Source organism: Mirounga angustirostris, unplaced genomic scaffold, assembly GCF_029215605.1.
Source record: "Mirounga angustirostris isolate CCGP_5_RB_7025 unplaced genomic scaffold, mMirAng1.0.hap1 SCAF_1, whole genome shotgun sequence".
NCBI classification, from domain to species: Eukaryota; Metazoa; Chordata; class Mammalia; order Carnivora; family Phocidae; genus Mirounga; species Mirounga angustirostris.
The window spans coordinates 173,983,178-174,001,904 of NW_026991709.1; the positions used below are offsets into that span (position 1 = coordinate 173,983,178).

General features: G+C 36.4%; 1 protein-coding gene across 2 annotated transcripts in view; it reads right to left on the minus strand.

The window, feature by feature from the left end:
* Positions 1 to 1,959: 1,959 nt before the first annotated feature.
* The window catches only part of CHL1 (cell adhesion molecule L1 like), a 214,173-nt gene continuing 197,405 nt past the window's right edge, over positions 1,960 to 18,727 (minus strand). The window contains exons 21-27 of one of the 2 annotated variants that reach the window (XM_064593579.1): positions 18,469 to 18,673; positions 18,145 to 18,267; positions 16,841 to 17,020; positions 13,338 to 13,499; positions 12,452 to 12,583; positions 9,771 to 9,843; positions 1,960 to 5,617 (exon numbers count right to left, since the gene is read on the minus strand). In XM_064593579.1, coding sequence (XP_064449649.1) covers positions 5,401 to 5,617; positions 9,771 to 9,843; positions 12,452 to 12,583; positions 13,338 to 13,499; positions 16,841 to 17,020; positions 18,145 to 18,267; positions 18,469 to 18,673 — 1,092 coding nt within the window. In that variant the 3' untranslated portion in view covers positions 1,960 to 5,400. The remainder of the gene's footprint in view (positions 5,618 to 9,770; positions 9,844 to 12,451; positions 12,584 to 13,337; positions 13,500 to 16,840; positions 17,021 to 18,144; positions 18,268 to 18,468; positions 18,674 to 18,727) is intronic. The other variant, XM_064593581.1, reaches the window with a different exon arrangement.

The window sequence follows — 18,727 nt, forward strand, 5'->3', positions numbered from 1 at the left end:
TGGCCACTATTAAATGCAGATGATTGCTCTAATCTGTGGGACCATTCAGGATAAGGGAGTGGAGAGGGGCCATGAGAGAGGGCTAGAATTTATCCACCAGCTCCCTTCTCCCATTGGATAAACATTTGCTCCATATGGTGTTCATTTCTCCATGTTTCCATACTGAACCTGAATAGGCACCAGGCAGGGTCTCCCGGCACCTCATGCCATAGTGTTCAGGGAAAAGCCCCTCAGCAAGAGGTGCATCATGAGCACTACTGTTAATTCCCATCTGCAGTTAGTCTGTTGTAGTCTATAGAGTGGAGCTGCTCATGCCACCAGTGGCTGGTACCAGATGGACTAGGCCTAGAGAATCTGAGGTATTTGATACAATCTTTATGACAGGATTGGAGAGAGGAATGGGAGAATGGTGAATGATGGGATTGGGAGCGTAGTAGGGGTCTGACCATGCAGAACATTGAAGACTAATTGAAGATTTTTGTCATTATCTTAAGAGCAAAGGAAAGTCATTGGTGGGGGTTGGGGAGGGTGGTCATCATAGGGAAACAGTATGAACAGATATGCACTTCAAATATCATCCTGCCTGTATAGTGGTCAAAAGTTTGGAGAGGGAGCCAATGGACACAGAAAGACCAGTTAGCATGAAAGTGGCCGAGCCAAATGATCACAGTACAGAGCAGTGGGTAGATCCAGGAGATACATAGGCAATCGTATCAACAGAATTTAGTCATGGATTGAGCATGGGGAAAGCGAAAAAGTTAGGTTTTTGGCCTGAGTACTTGGATGGCTACTATTGCTGAAAATCACTTAACTGTAGGTACAGTTGAGGAGTGGGGCAGGGTGTTGGACAGATTGGGAAGGGGAAACTTATTCACTTTTGAAACACTGAGTTTGAAATATCCTTCAAACATTAGGAGAGGAGATGTCAAGTAGGAAGTCATAAATAAAAAGCATCAGATATATGGAGAATTCTGGGCTAAAAATACCTTGAGGTCATGTGTCTGCACATAACAATCAAGCCTGACGTGTAAGACACATTTGAGGGACAGTAGAGAGGGACAGAAACCTAAGATTGAGTCTGCAGACAACTCCAGAGTCCAACAAGTTCGGATGCCATATTTTCCTCTTGACAGAATTGTAAGGCAGCAGATTTTCAATTTATTTCAATTACTGCTTTTTAGTTTACACATATTCAATTGTTTTATACATATAATATTGTTTCCCCCTATTGTATGTTTTGATCACATATCTTAAAGTTTCTAAACATGATCTCAAACTTACCTTTCTTTAGCATTTCTAAGATAATGTGGAGTGAGAGAATAAAAAAGCATATACTAATATATATTCTAATATACTAATATTCTAATATACTAATATAGATTCTGAGTCTGAGTTTTAGAGCCAGACAGCACTGGGTTTAATTTCCAGCTCTAGCCCATGCTGGTTACACTCACCCCATTATTTAACCATGTTGTGCCTTAATTCTACAAACAGAAGATTGAGTTTCAGAGGTAAATGTGATAATGTATGTAAAGTGCTTAATACACATAAAACACTTTGCAAAAATCACAATTTTTAATAGATTGGGTGTCCCAATTACTCGCTGGCCTTATTTGAAACTATAGTATATTGGACATTTTCTTGAAAATTGACATTTCTACATTGTTCTAAAAACAATCAAATGAATACACATTCATCTTAATTTTACATTTATCATTAAGCACTGAATTTATTGGCAAATTACATTTTGTAGCTGTTGCTATTAAATGGTCTATTTGTAAGTATAGTGATTCAAATAAAAATACTTTATTTATATGTCATTTATACTTTATTAATTTATGCTTAATTTATAGATATTCCAGGATGCTTAATTTATAGATATTCCAGGATCAGCAACTGGAGGTAAGGCTGATTTATAAATTCTGATTCTTCTTGTCTGGATAGAAAAGAACACAAACATTTTTAGAGTACATGAAGTTGAACTTTTATTTGGAAAGTTGAATTTCTTGTATAATGAAAATATTTTTAAACCATACATATTCATAAGCATAATACAAACACCACCTACAATACAAACACATTTTAATAAAGTTCTATTGTATTAATCTAAGCCAAAAAAAGAAAAGTAATCGGGTGAACCAGTTCTACATACCTTTTATCTCTTTTGATGATGTAATCAAACAATTTAAGACACAAAACAAAGTAAGCTTTGGCTCAACCCTACTTATTTCACTATGGGAACACTAGGATATATACTACCACAGATTACAAACCCAATCCCTTTATAATCAATTTAAAATTGTTACAAGAATCATATCTTAATGGCATGTAAACATATTTAGGGCTTCAATTGGCAATTATGTTTTAAATGCTTAGAAAAACACACCAACATTTCTCATTATTGTTCTCTCTTTATCTCATCTCTTCCATGAATACAAAATAGGAAAAAAATATTATTTGAGACTTCCAGCATAATTTCATTGTGCTTTACACTTTTATAAACATGGGTACATCTAAAATATCAGATGCCTTTATACTAATAGAATAATCCACCAAATTCACATTTTCTACAAATACACATGCAAAATCAGTGAAAAACACTTTTGTATAGCAAAGACCCTGCTTAATTGTTTTCTGATTAATAATTTTGATGGCATGTGCAAATCATACTGCTCGCTGAACAGTAGATTTTATTTCCTGCAGATTTGTTTTTCTATAAAAATATATTTATGTGCTCACAGGAAAGAAGTTGAGTTGGTATGTGTGGGGTGGCTTTTGATACATCGTTAGATTAAAGGTTTGTTTATGAAGTTAAAAGGCATCTTAGCTTTTATCGTTTTCAAATTTTTCTTCATAAAAAAGAACACCCTGTGACAAAGATAAGGTAACTGAGATAATCATTAGCACTTTATAGTTGAGACAGTATGAAGCAAAGGGGTCAAGCAACGTGCCTAAGGTTTATGTACAAAATCAGTGCTGGAACCAGGAAGAGAACTTGGATTTTCCCAACCCTTGGACAATTCTCTAGGAACTCATTCCCACCAACAATCCTTGAGATTATATACAATCTATTACATTAAAATAACATTGACAGTTAACAGAGAAAGTTAGTTACGAACCAATTCCTTCTGCACTGAAGATTCCCAGTAGAAGCCAAATGATATTAAGAAAAGGTACGAAGAATAATAGCAAAAGGCAGTGATAATGCAATGTCATTTATCCTATCTGTGAGTTTTGGTCATTGAGAAAATATGAGCAGGAACATTCCTATTACTCAGACTGCTAAAGGGAAACATTGAAGTCTAGGAAAATGAAACACTTCAGTACTTGCATTAACTTCTAACTTAAAGATTATCAAATTTATAATAAATCTACACCCTAATGCTTTTTGGAGATTATTTCCAACCTGCATGATTTTCTTAAAACCTTTTTGGTTGATGACAAAGAAGAGGAACTAGAAAAACAGCAGAACTACACTCAGAAGTCCTAACCTTGGCCTCATCAGTAGCTGAGTACCAGGAATTCCTCCCAGATAAGTCAAAACATGATGATTCTTCCTCCAGAAAAGTGCTTTAGAAATCAGATGGGGATGAAGCTCAAGGTGCACTGCTGGATGTGTGGATCCTCATACATAGGATGAGGACCAAGATACCTTCCCCTTTGGAAACCCTTTCTTCGGGGAGTTTGGTCAAATCCTGAGCCCATGACACATTGTTTTAAATCATTCTTTTGCTGCCTATATATTTTGGAGGACACACAAGGTTTAAAATGACAATTAGATACTCCATGTGGATTCCTGCATTGACCATTATAAAAACATCCCTAATCTTGGTCCACAAGAAATACAGTGGGCTGCATAAATCAAAGTCAGGATTTAACAATATATGGCCACAGCTACAGTTCAAAAAATAAAGGAAAATCTGTGAGTCACTTTCACTTAAACATAATTAAGAATTTCATGGTAGGGTTAACAAATGTTTCCATAAAGTGAGAAGTTGAACACTGAATTTTACTGGCATTCATGCACAGTCCTTCATAATATTTTTAAACCATTTTCATGTACAATTTTAGAAGGACTAATAGCCCACACGCCAGGAAATTAATTCCCTGAATTTGTACTGACTTTGACAGAAGAGCAAAGAGAGCCCACCCTGAAGATGTTTAAAATGTGAAAGGCAAACATATGTATGGAAATTTCTACCGTAAACAGTTCTTTTTCCTTTTGGGGGCCAGGGTAAGAATGTACTCAACAATAAAAACTTATTTTGAAAAATAGGAAAACATTTCCAATATTTATATGATATTTTATTTTGAGACTGTCGCCGAAAGCAATATAAGAACAAAATCCAAATGCTCTATACAAAGTCTTCAGTTTTGGAGCTTCATGCTATTGGCATGTTATCTCACTATATACTCTAGCTGTACAGACATGCCTGTTAATGTTCTTTTTCTCACTTCAAAATAAAACACATCCATATTTTAAATTGTGTAAATATTAACATAATATGTACAATGCATTCATGAAGTATATGCGAGCATACCATTATATAAACACAGAAAAAGGGTAAAAGCAGTCAATTTAGAAATGGAGATATTAACTAGGTTTAGCTATTAGGCTCTAGCATCATGGATAGCTTGGCCTGTTCTTTCATAAGATAACCTTCTGACCACCACTTCTTTGCAGCTGAATTTAGTCCAAGGAAAAAACCAAAAAAGAAAAAAGAGAAGATGGTTCTAGATGTCAGAACTGATAGACATAAAAAAAATTCATGTTGAAACTGAAAAAGTTAGCATTCTATTTTAACATGACCATCTGTGGGCAAACAGGCGCTCAATAAATACGAGTTGATTGTTCACCTAAGACTCCTGCTACTAACAATTTAAATAATAGATTTAGACTGTATATATTCAATGAACTGCTTTAATAAGACATTCATATTCCTCTTTACATTTTAAATAACCAGTTTGCTTACCATCTTTTTACCTGTAGTGAAGCAAAGTCGCTAAGACAGTTCTCAGAGACTGAATACAAATGTGCACACAGAGAAAAACCCACAAGGTAGCAACAACTATGCAAACACAGTGAACAGTAAATCCAGGCAAAAATGGAGTACACTGAATTGATACTTTGGGTTCAGTTGAGGTGAATCTAAATACAGGATATGTTTTGTGTTCTGAATTTTCAGCACCTGAAAAACAAAACAATATAGGCCTATAGTGCTTGGTATTTTATTTTTTCAAGGCAGCGCTATTTTTCTCAACATAATTGCAAGATGTTCAAATTCTGGATGAAATCTTTTGCCAATACGTTTCTATTCCTACGTGAAAGTTCTTGCTCCCTTGAACAGATAAATATGGAAGGTTGGTATGAACCACTGATGTTGTTTACATGGGATACATTTATGCTCGGAGTGGAAATGTTGCTGTAGAACTTCCATTGCTTTCAACAGATCCTTTCTCCTTAGATCCAGCATAAGCACCGATAAATGATCCATCTTCATTGAACAGACCGTGGTCGCCTTCTCCATACTGGACTAAGCTGTCGGCACTTTCTGTGGCCTGCATATCCCTGGTAAGGGATCGAAGGCTTCCTTTGAGAGGTTTTTCATCACTGTCACTACAAAACAAAGAATCGTTCAACAAAATCTGAGATATTCACATAAAGCAAGACTCATGCAGTGGTGCTAATAGGTCTTAAAATTTTCAAGACATTCACATTAGCATTGCAGACACATAAACCCTAAATGACCCCTTCACAAATAAATGCTTAAAAAGTCATAACCAATTTGCGTCACACTGAGTAATTGAGAAACTGTTTTCTATTATTCACAATACTTCTGCTTCCCTTTAAAATTGGGAGGTTTGAGACATGCAGACATTCAGTCTGCCGACCTACATAGAGGATAATGTTATTCCCTCTGAGTTCATGAACTTTTGGAACTCCCAGTCATCAAGTCTTGATCTTTTGTCTTTACCTTTGATTCTGTACATACCCCTAAATCCTTCCCCAAATTTCTCTTTTGATTAGGGTAATCAGTCAAATTCTGTTTCTGGTAACCAAAGAACTTTCTTTGATATAGTTTATAAACTCAAGTTTATTGAAATTTTTTAAAGATGGCTGGCATTTTTAGAACCTAAATACTGCAAGTATCCTAAATTTATGGTTTGGGTTTTATTCTTCAACAAAAATAACTCTTGAGTTAGTAAAATGTCTATAAAATGATATGGTCATCTAAATTTCTGGATCAAGATTTGTTTTTAAGAAAGAGAAAGACATGTATCATATGATCTCACTGATATGAGGAATTCTTAATCGCAGGAATCAAACTGAGGGTTGTTGGAGTGGGGGGTGGGCTGGGAGGGATGGGGTGACTGGGTGATAGACACTGGGGAGGGTATGTGCTCTGGTAAGCGCTGTGAATTGTGCAAGACTGTTGAATCTCAGATCTGTACCTCTGAAACAAATAATGCAATATATGTTAAGAAAAAAAAAGAAGAAGAAGAAGAAGAAGGTAGCGGGAGGGGAAGAATGAAGCAGGGGAAATCGGAGGGGTAGACGAACCATGAGAGACGATGGACTCTGAAAAACAAACAGGGCTCTAGAGGGGAGGGGGGTGGGAGGATGGGTTAGCCTGGTGGTGGGTATTGAGGAGGGCACATTCTGCATGGAGCACTGGGTGTTGTGCACAAACAATGAATCATGGAACACTTCATCTAAAACTAATGATGTAATGTATGGGGATTAACATAAGAATAAAAAAAAAAGTAAAATTAAAAGATTTGTTTTTAAGTACTAACTACTATCAAACTCTAAATGTGTACATCCAATTAAATGATTCATAAAATTTTAACAAGGATGAATTTGGCCAAAAAATATATATATATAATTAGAATGTGATTAGCACTGTGCAATTTTAGGTAATCAATGTTGTTCATCAGATAGACCCATCTCTCAGCCTCCTGGGAACAGGGCAGGGTGGCATTTCTCTGTCTTTCCCGAGTTATACATTGTCATGTGACTTGCTTTGGTGCAAGAAAAGTGAGCAAAAGGGGCATGTGTCACTCTGGAGCCCATGCTCAATTTGCTCTGTTCTATTTCTCCCGCTGTGGTGCTCCTGGATGCTCATCTCCCAGCTAGCGCTCCTCAGGGCTCAAGATGAACGGAGCCATCTGTGTGGGATACATAACTTGAGAAAGAAAATGATTTTGGAGTTGTTTTTGACAGCAGCATAACCCAGGCTATCCTGACTCGTAGAGTAATTGGCTCCTGACATGGGATGCTTATAGGTACAGAAACACAAAACAAAAACAAAAATATGGCATTAGCTTAGGGACCAGGCAACAAGTAGTGAAGAAACTATTACCAGAAGCTGGAAGGATGACAATTCATGTCATGAGCGAGAACAGCATCCAGTAAAACTGTCTCCTGGGATAACTTGGAGATTAGATCATTTTCTGGATGAACATGCAGTTTTGGGAAAAGACGATGGGAAACATTAAGGGATTAAAGAGATTTAATTAAATTATTAATAAATAATTATATTAACGGGATGCCAGGTGAAATAGTGCAGGGGGTGATTTTATCTTTCTTTTTGTGTGCAACGCCAGTTTTTTTAAATTAAAATATAATGTATTATTTGTTTCAGAGGTACAGGTCTGTGATTCATCAGTCTTACACAATTCACAGCGCCCACCATAGCACATACCCTCCCCAATGTCCATCACCCAGCCACCCCATCCCTCCCACCCCCCTCCACTCCAGCAACCCTCAGTTTGCTTCCTGAGATTAAGAGTCTCTTATGGTTTGTCTCCCTCTCCAGTTTCGTCTTGTTTCATTTTATCCTCTCTTCCCCTATGATCTTCTGTCTTGTTTCTCAAATTCCTCATATCTGTGAGATCACATGATACTTGTCTTTCTCTGATTGACTTATTTCGCTTAGCATAATACCCTCTAGTTCCATCCACATTGTTGCAAATGGCAAGATTTCATTTTCTGATGGCTGCATAATATTCCATTGTGTATATATATATATATATATATACACACACACACACACAACATCTTCTTTATCCATTCATCTGTTGATGGACATCTAGGCTCTTTCCATAGTTTGGCTATTGTGGACATTGCTGCTATAAACATTGGGGTGCAGGTGCCCCTTCGGATCAGTACATTTGTATCTTTGGGGTAAATACCCAGTAGTGCAATTGTTGGGTCATAGAGTAGCTCTATTTTCAACTTTGTGAGGAACCTCCATACTGTTTTCCAGAGTGGCTGCACCAGCTTGCATTCCCACCAACAGTGTAGGAGGGTTCCCCTTTCTCTACATCCTCGCCAACATCTGTCGTTTCCTGACTTGTTAATTGTAGCCATTCTGACTAGTGTGAGATGGCATCTTTTTAAAGAGGCAGCAGGGTGTAGGGAATGAGTTTTTGAACAAGGCATTATCATAGTTTTCTTGCCTATAAAATTGAACTATTAATATTTGTCTTTCAAATATATTTTGAACAGTTGCCATAGGCCCCTAATGATTCTTGCTTCATGGAATTTGAGCCACAATTTGTAAATTTGTAAAGTTCTTTCTTTCAGTCTCTCTTCTTCCCTTCCTTTTTCCTTCTCTCCCTCCTTCTCTCCCCTCTTTCCTTCCTTCTTCTTCCTCTAATGATCCTTATTCTGAAAGAACTTGAAGTGATTAATCAAGAAATATAAAAATATAAAGAGCTTTGATTAAGTGGAAAAAATAAGAATTAGTATAGAGCAAAGTAGAGCCTATAATGAGGCTCAGGTGTACATCGGTTAACCCAGAACAGCTCATCATAATGCTCTATGTCATTGATTATAGTAATGGATCCAGGGATGGGCCAGTTAGAGTCAATCAGGTCTCTTTTGTGATATGAATTTGGCCTCCTGTGTGCTAAAGGCTGTATAAGCCCGAGCGTTGCAAGCTCTCTTGCCTGCAATATACAGAGGACCTGACGGAAAACAAGGATGTCCCAAACAGGAGTGGCTAAGAAACAGAGATGGTGGTGGAAGGGGTAAGATGGTGAGCAACAACAAGAGAATGGGAAGTTGAATGCATCCTCAAGCGCTACCCCACTCCTCCAGATACCAGGCAATTCCTCCCAGGTATGACATTCTTCTCCACCTTAAGTTTGGTCATGCTCCACCCAGTAGTTTACAGTAACACAATCCATTTCATTCTTTACAGCCTATCTTATCTCTTTGGATGATCCATTATCAGCATCCCTTCAAGGCAGACAGAGCTGCTCCCCTTTTTGCACTCTTAACTCTCTTTACCTAATTACAGTGATTTGCAGGGATAGGTTTTTTCCCTCTGCAGACTAGGATCTGTAACTCATTCACCTTTGTAAATCTAGACAGTAGGTGCACAGAATACATGTTTACGGATATAAATTGGATACAACTTGGGCCATGCTGAAGACTTCAAGATGTTTTAATACTCCAAATAGATATTCACTCTAAATAAAAATAGTGAAATAGTGTCCTTTTGCATAGCACACAGAGCTTTAAGAAAAGTCTCCCAGCACACACGTCTACCTAGAGTGTGGCTACACACACCCCTGCACCTAGAGGTCGGCTGCTCTCTCTTAAGCAGGTCCTGTTTTTGCAAACTATTCTTTAAAAAGGCATTACAATATAGTAGTGTAACCTTTATTTTAAGAATAAATACTTGTTCGTTTTTGTATTTTTAAGCTTATAACCTGATCAGTACATGTTTTAATACATTTTAAAATGGAACACTGTCTACCTGTATTCACCAAAGGTTTCATCTTTTACTGACTGAACTTCTGGATCTGGATGCAGATCTTCCTTTTCTTTCACTAAAAAACAAAGAGGGGAAAGTAACACAAATAATTTTTAAAGACACACTAACTGTGTTGTTAAAGATGGATAATCAATGAGAACAGCATTGCTCCAATTTTTTGATACTAGTAAGTCAAGTTTTTTTCTTTGTGGTTGTATCTACAATCCATTAGTTACCTCCTTGTTTATGCAAAAAAGGGAAAATGATCTCCTGGATTCTCCTGATTTGTAATCAGAATTACAGCATGTTGCAGATCTTCATGTGGCTATTCAGTATTATGTGGGCAACAAGTCTTACTGGAAGAGTCAAACTTAGTTATGGTTTCTTAGTGGAGACCAAATTACTAGATACACATTTTACTATCCAAAACTTTTTGATGATGTCATAGGCTCCTACCAGATCTATGTCACTAAGCTAAAGTGATTAAAAGTCAACCATTTAGTTGTTCTCCTCTCTCTCTTACTCATAATTGCCTCAAAAATCAGAACATTCAGGTCTATAGTGACATTTTAAATTTGATTTATTCCTAATAGTGGGACACAGGGCAAGGGGGTTCTTGTTTAACTTTACTAGGAAAACTCAAACAAAAATCCTGATGTGAGAGGCGCCTGGCTGGTCAGTCGGTTAAGCATCTGCGTTCAGCTCAGGTCATGATCCCAGGGTCCTGGGATCGAGCCCCACATCGGGCTCCCTGCTTCAACAGGGAGTCTGCTTCTCCCTCTCTCTCTCCCTTTGCCCCTCCCCCTGCTTGTACTCTCTCGCTCACTCGCTCTCTCTCTCAAAATAAATAAAATTAAAAAAAAATTCCTGATGTGGGAAACAAAGGCAAAAGAAATGTAGCTTACATTAAAGTCTCCTTAGAGCTTACAGTCCACTGATAGATACCTGAAACATGGAGAACATGACCTTCCTCAAGGCACTCGTGGCTGCTTTAGAGCCTTAACGTTTAAAAGGAACCTTATCTTGGCAGCAGCTGGCCCCTCGAGGCCCTGAAAGCCTTGCTTCCAGATTCCTTGGAGATTTGTGCTATCCCTCATCCCCACAAATTAAAAAGTATACAATCAGTCACTGCTCACAATCCCAGTATAGCAATTTCTGCCCACAGGTCCTGTCCCATGAGCAGGGAAAGGGTTAAGGTCTAGGCAGGAGAGATAGGAGGCCCCTGACTCCCCTGACCAGGCTTGGAAACTATGCCTGGCAGGTGGAGATGCTGAGACAGAGCGGAACAAGAGATAAGGGAACAAACCAAGATGGCAGAAGACTCTCAAGGCCACGGGCTTCCCAGTCCGTTCTCAATAAAAGCCTGCCCCTAAAAGTCCTCAGTGGCAACCCTGTCGGGACCCCTCTCACTTTGAGAGCTTTTTTCTTTCCTTTCTGCTCTCACCTTCACTTAATAAACTTTCACTTCACTTCACCCATTTGTGTCTGTAAGATTCATTCTTTGACTCTGTGAGACAAACCCAGCAACCCTGTAATGATCCTTCTTCATGGCATCTTTTACTATTACTTGCAGAGACCTAAGGGATTCTTTTAGTTGTCCTATAATGTGAAATGCTGACTTTTTCTTTTCTTTTCTTTTCTTTTTCTTTTTTTATTATGTTATGTTAGTCACCATCATTAGAATTTGGAGAGGGTCACACTTCACAAGTGACTATTTGTTGGGGATCCTCAAAAAGGAATGCTATATGTCTTTAAATTTTCCAATTAACTAGGATGTTTAATCACTGAAAATCTAATTCATAATAATTCAGCCCTCATAGGAAAAAAAAGAGATCTATGATTGCATAAATTTCCATGCATAAATTGCATTAGATGTTGTAAAAATTTAAAAATTATGCTCTTCTTCGATTGTTCAATATACATATAGGTTCCCAATAAATATTTGTTAAATGAATAATAAGCCAATAAAAGAACTTCTCACTAATCTGAACATCATCAAACTAATAACAGTGGGATCTATATCTTTCCCCTTATATAAAAGCATCTTGAACACTAAGCAATAACAATAACAATAATAATAATAGCAACAACATAATATGTATATCTAAAAGATAAATTTGGAAGTTGAATTAAATTAAAGCCAACTGTTATATTAACTCTGATGGTTTTTATTTACATTTTATGTACATTAATTCAGGAGGCAGTGTATCTGATATATGTCATGATAATAAAAAATGCATTCCCAGCAATGATTAACTCTAGTAAAGCTGACTAGTGGAGACAGTACTATTAGAAGGTACTAGTGAAAACATTCTCTGGGTCACAAATAACATGACAAGGCATGCTGTAAATAGGTCCTTCCTCTTAAAATATGTGTGTGTGGTTTAGTGATCAGTGTTTAACATCTCTGATATTTTACAGGCAGAAAATAGAAGGCTGGAAGTATTATATGCCTCGTTAGACACTAGTAACCACCTGAAAATAATATTCTAGACCTTACATCCTTTGGTTAGTTAATACAGGATTTTTTTTTTCCCTCTCAGTACATTGCATATCTATTGTGCTACCATAAATTTGACTTAAATGTGTAATTTAAAAAATAAAAGATGTCTCTGAAGAATGCCTCCTAGAAAATACTATTTAATAAACTGAAAGTATATTACTATATTAAGAAACAGCTTTACCTGAGTACTTTCCACCTCTGTTCCTCTTCACAAAGCAAACAGTTAACAGTATTAGTGTGAGAAGAGCAATTGCACACATCAATCCAATAAACCAGCCTTGAGTGGAGATGTCATCGTATAAACCGGCGTATTCTGTTGTACAAAGAGAAGTCACACGTTGAATGCTAGAGACCGTCTTTGGGATTATACCCCCTTTGGGAAAATGAAACATCATTTTTAAACGAACAAAATAGCATCCGTTTTATTTTTCCTTTCAGTGACCCTAGAGGGAATGTGATTTAAAGGACATTTCATTGGAAGAATACTGATAAATCGTTCATTCTGTATTTAGAAAGGGCCCTCTCAAGTTGCATTTGACTCTGAGGATGAAAACCAAAAAGGGATAGTGGAGGCAGACTGAGTGAAACACAGAAGCAGCGCAAGCAAGCAAAAGCATAAGCTGCCTTGGTTATATGCAGATCGCCATGGAGTTTCTGCGGGTTTTACTCTGTTTTGGTTTTCTGTTTAGTTTTGTTATTAACATGTGTTAATTGGCAGGCGATATTTTTTTTAGTCAACTACTCTGGCAAAAACAATAAGGAATATGTTGGATCTTTGTGGAACATTTTTCATTTTGATAATTTTAAAATGCTATGATGAGCACTGGGTGTTATATGCAACTCATGAATCGTTGAACACTACATCAAAAACTAATGATGTACTATACGCTGGCTAAACTGAACATAACAATAATAAAAAAATGCTATGCCATAACAAACTGAAACTGTTATCTCTTAACTAATGTACTCCATATTTTTATCTTTAATACAGGAAGTATGTAAAATTAAATAATCTACAAGACAGATTTATTGTCTAAGAATGCCCCAAATACAATCTCACATCTCACCTCTCCCTCTTGTCTCAATTACATCTTCAAAAATGCTATTGTTATCAACCCAATTCTTAGTCAATAGGCGAACTATATGTTCAGCTCCCGGCTCAAATACCTCTACTGGGTGAGTCTTTTGAGTAAGATTGACTCCTTCTGGTATCTTCCCGATACTTTTACCTAAGAAATGTACACAGTTAAATCATATAAATCGTAATCATTGAAAAGCAGGACATGAAAAGAAAACAAACAAACAAACAAACAAAACACTGTTATTTGAGAAGAGAGCCATTTGCAGCATTTTTTTTCTCAGATAGCTTTTGAATTACTGGGGAGATCAAGAAAACCAACATTTCAAGATTTCCTTTCTTAATATACTGAAATGGAGGAAATGAAATGAATTTAATTCATGTCCTTTAAAGATGACGTACTTGTTGATGAAATGGTACTATAAATCTGCCTGATTACATGAATGGTTCAAAACCAAACACAGACTTCAAAAAAATTATACAGTGTCATTTTGTGCAATTTGAATTTTCACAGACCTAGCAGGAAACTAAACATGACCATTCTGGCTTATTTTTGAAAGCAAATGACATTATAATTTTAAATATCTATTACTTTTTTGTCTTGGTCTTCTCTATAAATATTAATGGAATAGTATCATAACAAGGTCATATATTAAATACTTGAAATTTGTAGAAACATAAGCAGGTTTATAGGTACATAAAGTACAGGTTTATAAGTACCTTTAAATGAAATGCACTGAGATTTTTTAAATATTATGAGACATTAATACTTTTAAAAAAGAAAGATGACTATATCAATATATTAACTGTAGAATCTCATAGTAGCAGATAAAAATGAGTTGAGTGTATTTAAATATACATTTAACTTCTGATGTTGCAACAAAACATGTAAAATATTTTTGTATTTGATCCATAGTTTTGCTGAGAATCAATTCAACATAATAAATGTAAATAATTACACTGAAAATAATATATGCCATGTTGAGAATATTAAAAGTTATGAAACCCTGTTTCAAATGGGTATATACCACACATTAAAATCTGGTTATAACTTTTAACCATAGAATAGAAATTGATGATATAGTTACTGATAACAAAAGGGCTTCATTAAAAAATGTCACCATGGGAGAAATAAGGCCAATTATATTAGTTGAACAAAGCCTTTAAGATTGAGCACCACTGAAATAGAACACAATTAATTTTGACTTTGGAAAACAGAAATATTAGTATAACATTAAATAGTGCAAGCTTTTGAAAAACAGTGCAAAGCAAGTGTTCTGTTCAAACCAGCAATGACACAAATATTTCTGATTAGCTCCATCATCTTCCCCCTCTTAGACTATGGAATGTGAGCCACCTCAAAATCAGAGTGACAACCAGAAAATAATAAAATAAAATAAAATAAATGCTGTGTATCAAATCCTATTTTCTGAATAAATGTCAGATGACCTTAAAATGTGCTATCTAGGCAGAGCAAGAAGAAGAAAGATACGCAGAAACAGATTCCAATTTGCACAAAAGTTATTTTTAGAGTGTTTAGTGATATCAAAATTTATCTCCTCAGTGAAAATATGTATTTTTCCTTTTCCAAAGATCATGCTGAAATCCAGTGGCAAAAGAGATTATTATAGTTTCTTTCCTGCAAATATGGCGAGATATGCCTACAGAAGAGAAAGCAGTGTCAACGGGCAAAGGGGCAGTAGCTGAAAATGCAGAATTCTGAAAAAGAGCACAAACATACTAGTAAGGAACATTTTCAAATTCCTGAGACATAGGGCAGTGAAGAACTAGGCTGTAAGACACTCAAGCACATTAGCTGCATCTTTAATTTGCAATGGAGATGCAGCATCATTTATAAAACAACACAAACAGCATTTTCCATCTGATAAAAACAGTTTTTCCAACATGAAGGCGACCAAACTGAGATTTTCTAAATACTTCCATATATGCATATGGTAACTATAACTATTGTAAGAGAATTTTATGAATTTTTTTTCTTACCTGCTGCAAATTAGCAATAATGGGATTAGCATATCTCATGCATATTATGGTTTTGGTTCTAACAAAATAGCAACCCTCTCCATTCCTTAAACCCTGTTTTGAAAAATACAGAAGTCGCATATTTAGATTACTACTCTTCTGACTTCTTTTCTCTGTATTGAACACCTGATGCCACTTTGAACTCTTGAGAAATAAGATCCTTTTAGTTACTAAAACGTTTTCAATCATCATCTTTAAATCTCTCTTTTGAGTAGGTAAATGAGTTCTTCATTTCACTTGGTGTCTCATTTGTCCTTGGGAACAATGTGCGGGTTTCTTGGAAGAAACTCTTTGAGTATACATACTTTTCCCATAAAGGGGAGTTTTGAATACTTCGGGTATCTAAGGAAAACGTAAGTCCTTCATTAGGTAGACACAGTAGGGACAATAAGAAGGAGAAACAGACAGTAAAGGTCAGAGCATAACCATTCACACACAAACCCTGCTTTGACAGTGATTCACATACACTTGAATACATTTTATAATAATATACATATTTTATAAGTGACAACTTAGTTTTTTTCATTACTATTTTCTTTTTCCATTGATTGACTCAATCTTTTTTTTTTCTAATCTAAAATTTAGAAACCCATCCAGGGCAGCGTCTGACACATAGTACACGATAAGCAAATGATTCTATCTGCCTTCCTGCCATCTCCTTTTCCTTGTTCCCTCCATCAAATATCCTTCTAGGTCTGATCCACTTGAATCCAACACAAAGCCCTCTTTTTTAACTTAGGAGTATGTGCAGCAGTTCCTCTGATTCATTTCCTTTTTATGCTCTGCCTTCTTAATTTTTCTCCTTTTAAGTTCAGCAAGAACATTGCTAAAATCATAATTGTCGAAATAATTTGGGAAGGGAAACGGGTCTGGGTTGGAAAAAAACAAAACCAAACCGAAAAGTGCAATTGAATTTGGAGAATTCTACAAATTAAATCAGAGGTTGATGGGCCATTTCCAAGCCAGTATTTGGCATCAACCGGTAGACAGTAAAATAAAACTGCTACATAAATATATATATATATATATATGTATATATATATATAAGCCAAGACATGGAAGAGGAATGTATTAGATCATTGTTACAAAACGTCCACCAGGGCAAGAGGCAAATATCTTTCTGTATGTAAACACTTCCAAAAGAAAAATATCCCTCTAGTAACCTTATGAATAACTTCATGACCTTATGTACTCCTATTTTAATTAAGTAAAATTATAGTTCCTGACCTTACATACACCGAGGCTATAGTTTCACTGCTGTTGTGTAGAAATCCATAAATTGAGTCAATGTGAACTTTACAAACAAGAGAAATAAATTCTGTATCTATATCAGTGAAAAACAAAAGGTCAGACAGATTGAGATCACAATCATTTCTAATTTACAATGACTAGCTTGGTACACTCCCTTCAGAGCAGTTTAAAAAACAGCATACAGAAGCCTCCTGCACTTACCCCCTTCTCCTAACGTGGAGCTTTCCTCTGTGACTGGTTTTCCGCAGCCCTTTGAAGTACAAGCCCTCAAGTAGAATTTGTACTTGGTAGTTGCATTGAGGTTTGAGAGACGCCAGCTGGGCTTCAATGGAGTTGTAATGTTGATATCATTCAGTTCTCCAAGTTCATAGGTGTCATTTACTAAAGAAATAAACAGGAACAACAGTGCCTCAGATTTCACAGCCTTAACAATTCACGTTCTGTTGTCCCTTATTTTTGATTCTGTGTTTGGAATTCATGTCCTCAAAGTCTAAAACTCTCTGTGATTTCAGTTCCCTAATTTCCATTGTGAGATGATGCTTAGATGTGAAGAACTGTTGGACATGGAAGGCACCATGATTAAAAATGACTTGATTTCCTCTAAACATGCTGTTTTCACCCAAATGGCACAGCCGCACAAGAGCAGAGTCTATTCTGAGTAGTGGTCCAAAGATAACTCTTTAATGTTCTTAACACAACCTGCCTACACCAGCGGGCTACTCACAGAGGATTCCACAAACAGTACATTTAGGGTTGAGACCAGAGCACGTGTCAGACACAAAGAGGCAGTGCAGTGTGGAAATTATGTGAGCTTTGAATTTCCGTGACATCATTTACTTACTCTTTTCTTTGGCATGTTTCTTAATTCTCAAGGCGACTCATATGTAAGTATTAAATATACGTCTTCTGGTACCTACTGACTCTTCTTCTAAAACAGGGATTGCCAAGCCTTCCTGAAAAGAACTAGACTGAATATTTCAGCCTTGGTGAGCCACACCATCTCTGTCTCAGCTACTCAGCTTGGGCCACTGTAGTGAGAAGGCAGCTACAGACAAATGTAAATGACATGTATGGCCTATTTATGAAAACAGGCCACAGGCTGGATTTGGTCTGCAAGCCGATTTACAGACCCCTTTGTTGTAAGGAAGTATGCCAGCTTACAAACCGTGATCATTAGAATCTCAGCAGAGCAAAACAAATACTCAACCAAAAATGAAGTATTAACAGGTGAATCCAGGGGCACCTGGGTGGCTCAGCTGGTTAAGCATCCGACTCTTGGTTTCAGCTCAGGTCATAATCTCATGGGTCATGGGATCCAGCCCTGTATGGGGCTCTGCACTCTGCATGGAGTCTACTTGGGATTCTCTCTCCCTCCCTCTGCCCCTCCTGCTCAATGTTCTCTCTCTCAAATAAGTAAATAAATAAATAAATAAATAAATAAATAAATAAATAAATAAATAAATCTTTTTAAAAAATAGGTGGATACAATTCAGATATCTACTTACTTATCTGATACTGTAATAGATAGCCAGTTAAGTTTCCATTCAATTTCTTAGGTAGTCCCCAGGTTAAAGTGGCAGTGTCTTTATCAACTTTGATGACCTTGAGAAAAGCTGGTTGTTCAGGTACTAGAAAACATAAGACCAAGAAGATAATTGGTAAATTTCTTTAAAAAAAAAAAAGCTCCATTAGATTCCAGTTTTCCAAAGAAATTGAGAAGCTAACTCATATGAAGTACATATTTATTAACTACTAATAAGGAGGTAAATGTTTAATTTGGCCATTGGATAATTCCCATTGTTGGCATTATTCTTCACTGTTATTCTTACCTCCTTCTGGTGTTTGAAATATATAAGGCTCACTCTCTGGACCAGCTCCTTTGGAATTATAGGCTAAGACTGTTAAGTGAAATTCACTAAAGGCATCTAGAGAAGGAACCATTCCATAGTTTCTTTGTCCTGAAAATCTCAGAGTGTTTACTTCTTTGGGATGTGCTCTTCCATCCAACAGACTTTTTGTTTTCCACCAATTTACCTGCAATGGAAATAGGAACCCTTTAACACACCAACCATGGTGGCAGATTCTCTT